The sequence below is a fragment of the Antrostomus carolinensis genome, unplaced genomic scaffold (genome assembly GCF_000700745.2).
Source record: "Antrostomus carolinensis isolate BGI_N321 unplaced genomic scaffold, ASM70074v2 scaffold21823, whole genome shotgun sequence".
Taxonomy (NCBI): Eukaryota; Metazoa; Chordata; class Aves; order Caprimulgiformes; family Caprimulgidae; genus Antrostomus; species Antrostomus carolinensis.
This window is the reverse complement of record NW_010306192.1, coordinates 17,683-26,432: the sequence shown is the minus strand read 5'-3', so window position 1 is coordinate 26,432 and position 8,750 is coordinate 17,683. Positions and strand designations below refer to the sequence as shown.

The window sequence follows — 8,750 nt, the reverse complement described above, 5'->3', positions numbered from 1 at the left end:
TGCCTTGTCCTCAGGTTACCCCGAGGTCTCGGCGGGGCGGGGGGGCCTCTCCACACTGGCCACCCCCGCCAGAATGTGGCCCCAGGAGCCTCCAACGGGACAGGGCTGTGATATATGCAAGACCCCGGGATTCATGGCCGGGGGAGTGGTGACAGGGGCCTTGATTTAGGGAGAGCTGAGAGAGCAGCGAGGAAGAGGGGAGGGGAAGGCATGTTGCTTGCAAAATTTGGACGCTCCTACAAAGCTCTGGCATGTAGGAGGACGGGCTTGGAGTGCAGGGGATCTCCATGTTCAGCATCTCTGCTGCTCTCAGCTGGAGCTCTGCAGGCATGGGGTGGGGTGGGAGGGCAGCTCCTCCACCCACCCACCCACCGCCCATGTGAGGGTCCTGGGCACATGCTGTCTGCTGACCCCAGAACCTGTGGGGACAGCCAGGGGCTGGTGATAACCTGCAAAACCCTCTTGATTCAAATGTCAGGAGTTACTTAGGAACCTGCATGTGCTTCCCAGCCCTGAGGGCAGAGATAGAAAGACCTCAGAGCACTTTCTCAGCAGAGGTTTTGCCCAGAGGAGGTTGGTAGAGTTATCCCACCAAACATGTGAGAGCTCAGCCCCGTGCAGAGCTGCTGGTCCTCCACCACGATGATCTCCTACAAACCTTTCTGAGCTCTGATTCTCATCTCTTGTTTCCAGCTCTGGGATGGGATTATGCCTGAACAACGCTCCTCCCAAGCAAGACTTCATCTACCCAACGGTGGCTCCAGGACAGGCCTACGATGCAGACGAGCAGTGCCGTTTCCAGTACGGAGTTAAATCTCGCCAGTGTAAATACGGGGTAGAGAGCCTTCCTGCTTTACTATCGGTTCCCAGGGGTGGAGGACGGGGGCTACAAGGGCAAAGGGTTGTGGGGTTGTTCCTCTGCTGCCCACATCGCTTTGCTGTCCTGCTTCAAATGAAGGGCACTGGCATGTTCCCTGTCAGCTTTTTGCCTTGCTTCCCTCTGAGCGGACAGAGGAAGGTTTTTTTCCCCATCCACAAAGGTCGACTCCAGCTCAGTTTCGATCAGATTAGTCCCACGGGAAGAGATCTTTTGCCTCTGCCTGATACCTTGGCTGCTGCTGATCTCCAAGGGTTGCAGCTGAAAGCCAAGCTGCAGTCCCTTTGTCCAAACTCCCCTCTCAGTGGGGCTTTCTACAGAGACATGTTTTTCATAATCCTTACTAGAAGTCATTATGCAGCTTGTGCAGACTTAGGGAGGAGAAATTTAAGGTGAGATGGGTCAATGTGCTGTAGGTCCATCTGAGAGACAGCTGCCATCATGCTACCATCCCCTGATCTCTAAATCCAGGAAACCACTGAAAGGAAAGGTTGTTTCAGGAGAAAATAGTCTTCCTGGATCTCAGCCTGATGTTTTGCTGTTCTGAACGCAGTGGACATTGCCAGTTATCTGAGCATAGTTGTGAGAGGGAAACGTCTGCTCTGAAGGGCTAATTGAGCTCCTTAACTTGTCCCCTTTCCTCTAGAGAAGAGAGAGGAGCCAGCAGTGAGATACACGGGCAACTGTGTTGTCTGATGGACACATATGTGTGATGTCTGTGTTGTCTGATGGACACGTGTGATGTCTGTGTTTCCCTATGGACACACGTGTGTGTACCCACCCCAGTCCAAGCCCTGGAAAGCTGTGAAGGAGGGAAACATGTCAGATCAGGCTTTACCTTCTCTTGCAATGGTGTAAATACAAACTCAGTGCTGCTGTTGAAGTGACCCGATGTGAACCAGTTTATCCCAGTTTTATTCATTTATTTACTGTGGTTAAACACTAAACCACCTCCTGGTGATCTCACCAGCTCCTCCTGGTGAACAAAGAGCTGAGTTTGGCTCTCCCTGGTCCAGTCCTGTCCTTTAACATGGCCCAGGGGCCCAGACCCTGCTGGACATGGGGCAGATGAAAACTGACGAGGTGCCCAAAGCAGCAGCAGCAGCAGAATTCTGGGTGTGAACAACCTGGTTGTGGTATCTGATGTCAGGTGCTACTGACTGTGGTCTGTGCCCCTCCTCAGCTGAGCCAGAGGCAGTGGAATGGAAACTTTCCACGTTTACATGCCTGATTCCCAGCTAATTTTTAACTCGAGCAGACACTTCCTGTATATACACAAGGATCACAAAAGCACAAGATGTCCTTGTGATGACCCTCCTAGCCCAGCCTGGTTTGCATGTTGTTTGGGAGAAACCCAAAGGGTGTAAGGGCTCAAGTTAATGCAGATAAATCTGGGTGACTGTGGATGTCCACCCATCCTGTGCCCCATGTAAACAAACTCCGGGGTGATGGTGCAAACACAGCAGCATCCCTCCCTCTGTGCCAGAACACAGCTGATGATTAATAGATAGAATGTGGACAGAGTGAGCAGATGTCACTGGTTGAAGCTGGGAAGTCCTCACCCTTAGTGACACAGTGAGAGGAGACTCTACAGGAGCTTCTACTTCCTAATAGGCTCTGCAAGAGCAGTGTGGAGAGGTAGATGCCTTTTGAAGATGGGAGAGACTTTCACTGGTTGAAGGCAGCTGCAGCTGGGCTTTGGTGAAGGAACCACAATCCCTTTGCATCTCGGAGCTGCAGCCCTTGGCACAGACTCCACCATATTTTCCTTTGCCAACTCACCCTGTAGCACTTTGCTGTCACAACCCCGGGCACAGGAGGGAAACAGAGAAATCCCAAATCTCATCTTTTCATCTTTGATACCAGCACAGAGGATTCCCAGTCGTTGAGTCAGTGTGTCTTGGGGGGGGGGTATCAGTTCCTGTTGGGAGCAGAGCCCTTGGCAGGGTGGAGGAATGCCTTGCTGGAAGGCTGATCCAAGCCCAGAGGTGTGATGAACAGGCTGCTACCTGACTGGAGGCAGGCGGCCCATGGGAGCTGCTGGAGGGGTAGGCAGGAGGCCAAGCCATGGCTGTGCCAGCACCAGAGTGTGTAGCACAGAGCACACCGAGTCCTTCAGCCCGTGCTGTGGCGTTGGTGTGCACCAGCAGTGGCACTGGTGTGTGCTGGGAGTGCATTAGCAGCAGCTGTGACTGTCTGGGCTCCGCTCTCCCATCTCCAGACACTTTCTTTCATTAACAATGTGAACCTGTTTAATATTTTCAGTATAACCTAAGTCACAGCAAGCTGCTCTCTGAAAAACAGCAAGTTTTCCATAGACTTGTCTCTAGTAGGAACAGGAGCAGGATGGTGACCTGGCAGGAAACTCAGCTCTGGATTTTAGGTGGTGCTTTGCAGTTTCACAGAATCCCAGACTGGTGGGGTTGGAAGGGACCTCAGGAGATCATCCAGTCCAACCCCCCTGCCAAAGCAGGTTCCCTATTTTTTAAGTGTCCAGGTGGGTTTTGAACATCTCCAGAGATGGAGACTCCACACCCTCTCTGGGCAACTTATTCCAGTGCTCCCACACCCTCACAGTAAAGAAGTTTTTCCATTTTCACATGTTTGCAGATGTTGAAGTCCAGCCTGGTTGATTTAGTGGCAGAGCAGTTTCAAAGGGCCTGGACATTCTGATTCAGCAGCTGTGGCAGCTTTGCAGAGTCTCTGTCATCCATCTAACTTTTGGGTGGGTTCTGGAACAGACAAGGGAAGCTTGATGTTTGCTGGCACTCTCAGAGGTCAGTGTGGGCTGAAGGTCAGGATCTACAGCTTAGGAAACCTCCTGGAAAGAGATCTGGAGTCTTCAGCCCAGTATCACTCAGTGGACCCAACTGTACCTAGCAGAGACAGAGCAGAAGTGCTGGAGATGCTTAAGGGCTCATTCAGTATCTGGCATTATTTTGATTAATCTGAAAATGACTCTAAATCTTCCAGAAGAGTCTTCCCTTTAGGACTGTTAGGTTGGCTGATGATTGCCAGTACACAAGGTAGTCACACTGTGACCTGCAGTGCATTCCTCTAGCAGTAGATGACAGATGTGTTGTGTTGATGCTCCTGGGAAGTCCCAGCAGAGGCAGATCTGGACCCACGTGGCACAGGGATGCTCATGGCAGTGGCTCAGAATGGGCCCTTGTGCTCAATCTCCAGTGCACAGACCCAAAAAAGAGAACATCCCTCAGCCCTGGGGAGAGGGGTCTGGTGGAGCACAGTGGGATTAAGTCAGGACTCACTGGGATGGAGATGTGTCCTCTGTGGCACAAAGACCAGGGTTGACTGCACGGGTTGACTGGGGATCCAGATCTGGCACCTGAGAGCAGTGGAACCTCCAGATCCAGAGAACCCCAGGAGAAGTGCTTAGGCTTAGTCTAAAGAAGGGGTTGAGCTGTCAGTGGCTTTGGGGTGACTGCAGCTGGCAACAACTTGAAAGATTTTATCTCATTCCCGCCCCACACACACCCTCACCATGCTGAACACACTCCTGTCCCTGTGTCCCAGCCCAGCTGGTGCTTCTCAAGCACACCGATGTGTTCCTGCCCCAGCCTCGCAGCCCTTAGCACCAGCAAATCCTAATCTCAACTTTATTTCTTTGTCTCTTTCTTCCTCTCTCCCCCTTCTCTCCTCCCCCCCAAAAATCTCTCTCTTTCCAGGAAGTCTGCAGTGAGTTATGGTGTCTGAGTAAAAGCAACCGCTGCATAACCAACAGCATCCCTGCTGCTGAGGGGACCATATGCCAAACCAACACCATTGAAAAGGGGGTAAGGAAGCCTAGGGGCACCACGGCGAGTTGGCAGTGAGTGGTTGAATCCCTCTTGGAGCGATAACTAGGATTATTGTTTGTGATGGTGAGCGTGGAGTTGATTTAAGAGCACCCACTAGCCTGTCCTCCCCTGCCTCCCAGAGCCTGGAGCCACCCTCCCTGCTGGCATGGAGGGAGGCTGGGATGTGCCAAGGAGCCCAGCACCCATAATCACCCTGAAGTGCAGATCATCTTGTATATTGCTGGAAAGGCAGAAGATGAAGTTCCTGCTCCAGTGAGCTTCTTGGTTTCACCTGGGAGGCACAGTAAGGTGACCTCAAGCAATGCTGTATCCGTTCGATGAACAGAGAATCATAGAATCATAGGATGGTTTGGGTTGAAAGGACTTTTCAAGGCCATCTAGTCCAACCCCCTGCAGTGAGCAGGGACATCTTCAACCAGATCAGGTTGCTCAGAGCCCCGTCCAACCTGACCTTGAATGTTTCCAGGGATGGGGCTTTTACCACCTCTCTGGGCAACCCGGGCCAGTGTCTCACCAACCTCATTGTAAAAAAATCTTGTTCTTGGGTCTGCTGAGGTCTCCTGGCTGTCCTGAGAACAGTGCTTTTTTGCCTCAGTTTCCCCAGGAGGGTACAACGGGTTTGTAACGAACTTCCAGAGGAATTTGTGACAAACTGCCTCACAAGCCTAGATATGATGAAGCTTTTGTTTGTCAGACTCAGCTGAGAGAGGAGGGTGGCATTTTTCATGACTCTTATGTTTTGAAAGTGAATTTTGACTGGATTGTTCATGTTGCCTCGTCCCCTGTGCCTCCTACACCCATTTGCACCAATCTAAAGTGAGTGTGTGGCACTGTTCAAACAAAATGCCTTTGCAAACTGAATAATGATTGGGACAGTGGAGTCTCCTTCTCTGGAGACATTCAAAACCCACCTGGACGCCTTCCTGTGTGATCTCATTTAGGTTCCTGCTCTGGCAGGGGGGTTGGACTGGATGATCTTTTGAGGTCCCTTCCAATCCCCAACATCCTGTGATGCTGTGAATCAGGGCTGGGACATTCTTCATTAAACAAACATGGTGTTTTTCCACTAGAGGAAAAATAATTCCCAAGAAAGTCAAGGATCATTTCAAATCTTTAAGAAGCTGGAGAAGCTGATGTGCAGAAAAGAGGATGGCTTTGACAAATGCATTATTCTTTGCAAACAGTTGTCTTCGTTCTGCTGGGAATTAGATTGAGAAGGAGTAGACAGCTCCTGGGGCTGAACTTCCCTGCTGCTGGAGATTCACCATATACAATAGCAATTTTTTTCTACTAGTCATCTTTTTTACCAGCTTTTCCCATTTTTATATATCTCTTTCCCCCCTACTTACTAGTTGTTTTTTAACCAGGCTTCTTCAAAAGTGAAGGTGTCCCTGCTGATGGCAGGGGGGTTGGAACTGGATGATCTTTAAGTTCCCTTCCAACCCAAACCATTTTATGATTCTATGAAAAGTCCTAAGAGAAGTGAAGTGACAAGCAGTCACAGCCCCAAGACTCCTGGGAACTATTCCTAGTGAAGATGCTGACTCAGTTTGAAGCCCCCGTTACCTCCCTGTGCTTCTCTTGATCCTTTTGTATTAATTCGTGCTTCAGAGATTATTTGATATCCTTGGGTGAAGGAGATGCACCTTTGTATTGAGTTTCTGCTGGAGCTTCTGGCTGGTGGCCCCTGTGCTCATTGGCTGGGTGAGCCCTCAAACCTCAGCTCTTCAGTTATCCAAGGAAGTTGTGGATGCCCCCTCCTTGGAGGTGTTGAAGGCCAGGCTGGAGGAGGCTTGGAGCAACCTGGTCTAGTGGAAGGTGTCCCTGCTGCTGGCAGGGGGGTTGGGACTGGATGAGCTTTAAGGTCCCTTCCAACCCAAACCATTCTATGATTCTATGATTCTTGGCTGGAGCAGCTCTCTGAGATCTGCCCTGGCTTCTCCCTTTCTAGCTGGGGGGAGCAGAGGGAAGGATCAGAGCAGAAGGAAGGATCCGGGTGGAGAAGCTATTTGAGGTATGTAAGATTAAAGGAGAGATAGGGTGAGTTTCTGCGCTCTGCCGCCCAACTGGAGAAGCAGTGCTGGGGGAAGGCAGAGCCAAGCTCTGTTGGGTGGTGGCTGTGCCCACATCCCAGACCTCTGCTTGTTTCCTCCTCCCACATTCTCCGTTTTATTTTTGTAACTGATCCTCTGTGGTTGTTACGGCTTCACCCATCAGGGCTTCACCCCAAGAACCCACAATGAGTGACTTCAGACCTGGATCTGGTGACAGTTTCTGCTGCTTTGTGGTGTCCCCAGCAGCCTAGCTCCTCAGGCAGCAGGTTCACTGTCTTGTTGGCTCCTTCCCTGCCTGTTTTCATTTTATTTTCTCTTTTTTTTAAAAAATTTCCATTAATCAAGCACTTGTTACACAGGTTATGGTCAGTGTACCCTGTGAGGTTGCCTTTCATTACACTTTCTCCCTCCACACATGTCCCCAAATCATCTCTGGTCCCACAGCCAGCACATGTCCACGTTTGCCACAGGAAAGTGGGTCAGGGTCTGCTCCTGGCAGCTGGGGTGCAAGGGCAGAGCCCATCAATGATGCTTTCAGGAGCCCTGAGGGCATGGAGGGGTTTGCAGGGGGTGATCAGGCTCTTGGACCCTATCTGTAGAAGCAGCAGCCCCAGTACCTCCAGTTTGGAGCATCAGCAGGGAGACCAGAAAGGCTGTGCCTGTGGAGCATCTCCTCTGCATGAGATCACGCCTTCGAGAAGGTGCTGGTGTGCAAGGAGGTGCCTGTCCTGGGTGACCATGGTTGATTTTTCCTTGCTGGCTGTGCTGCCTGTGGAGAACCTGGCTCAGAAGGAGCTGGGAGAGGCTGTGCCAGCAGCTCCAGGGTGGGTTATCAGCCCCTGGAAGGAGCACACAGCAGTTTCTTCCTTCCTGGGATTATCTCAGCCCCTGAGGTTATGGTGTCCGGCACCGCGCCCGGAGAACGGCAGCGGGTCTGGCAGTGTCCTGCTCCTTGCATCACTGTTGACTCCAGGGGGTGCAGGACGCTTTCCAGGTCCAAGGGAAATAATTTCCCAGGCAAGTTTTCTGTGAGCATCTGTCACCCAACAGGATGGGGACAGGAGGATTCTTTAAGGATCCTCGGCAGGACAATGACACAATAATGTTGTTGTTATAATCAAAACTTTATTTGAACCTGGACCCTTTGCAGATTGGGTCATTTTAACACATTAACCAGAACTTGAGCCCTCGGTACATGTACAAAACTCACTCCAATCTGGGAGGGAGCAGCTGGTGGTGGAGGTGTCCATTCCCAGGGATCCTGGCCCTGCTCCCCAGCAGCAGCTCTGGTCCAAGTCCCGCCTACAACTCGCTGCCACACGCTTTTGTAGGCAATGAGATGTGTCCTTGTTCCCAACATAGAATCATAGAATGGTTTGGATTGGAAGGCACCTTAAAGCTCATCCAGTCCCAACCCCCCTGCCAGCAGCAGGGACACCTTCCACTAGACCAGGTTGCTCAAAGCCTCATCCAACCTGGCCGAGAACACTTCCAGGGAGGAGCAGCCACAGCTTCTCTGGCCAACCTGGGACACTGGCTCACCACCCTCACAGTGAAGAACTTCTTCCTAATATCTCATCTAAACCTCCCCTCTTTCAGCTTAAACTCATTTCCCCTTGTTTTGTCATTAACTGCCCTTGTGCCACCTGTGCCCATGTGCCACCTTGATTGACCCAGGTGCCCAGGACCCCTTTAGAGTAGAAGTGGGGATGTGACCCACTTTCCCATGGTTACCTGCCCCATGGGATGGTGCACTGGGGAATGGGAGTGGACACACTGGTCCCAGCATCCCTGTGAACCCCAAGTACACAGCACGTGCAAATGGTGACAGTGTGACTCAGAGGAGAGGGTGCCCAGGGAAAGGCAAGTGCCCTCTGCAATGGAGAACTTGGCTCCATGGCCAACGCAGCACCAAGTTCAGATTTCACAGGATCAAACCAGATCCCAGCCCTGAAGTGGCTGCTGTATCCAGTGGAAGGTGGGGGGGACCGTGGGGGGGGG

General features: G+C 51.6%; 1 protein-coding gene across 1 annotated transcript in view; it reads left to right on the top strand.

Moving 5' to 3' along the window:
• Positions 1-693: 693 nt before the first annotated feature.
• The window catches only part of LOC104522689 (A disintegrin and metalloproteinase with thrombospondin motifs 10), a gene marked incomplete at both ends in the record, with an annotated part of 25,369 nt that continues 17,312 nt past the window's right edge, over positions 694-8,750 (top strand). Inside the window, 2 exons of the mRNA XM_010165054.1 lie at positions 694-835; positions 4,564-4,671. Of these exons, the coding sequence (XP_010163356.1) occupies positions 694-835; positions 4,564-4,671 (250 nt within the window). The remainder of the gene's footprint in view (positions 836-4,563; positions 4,672-8,750) is intronic.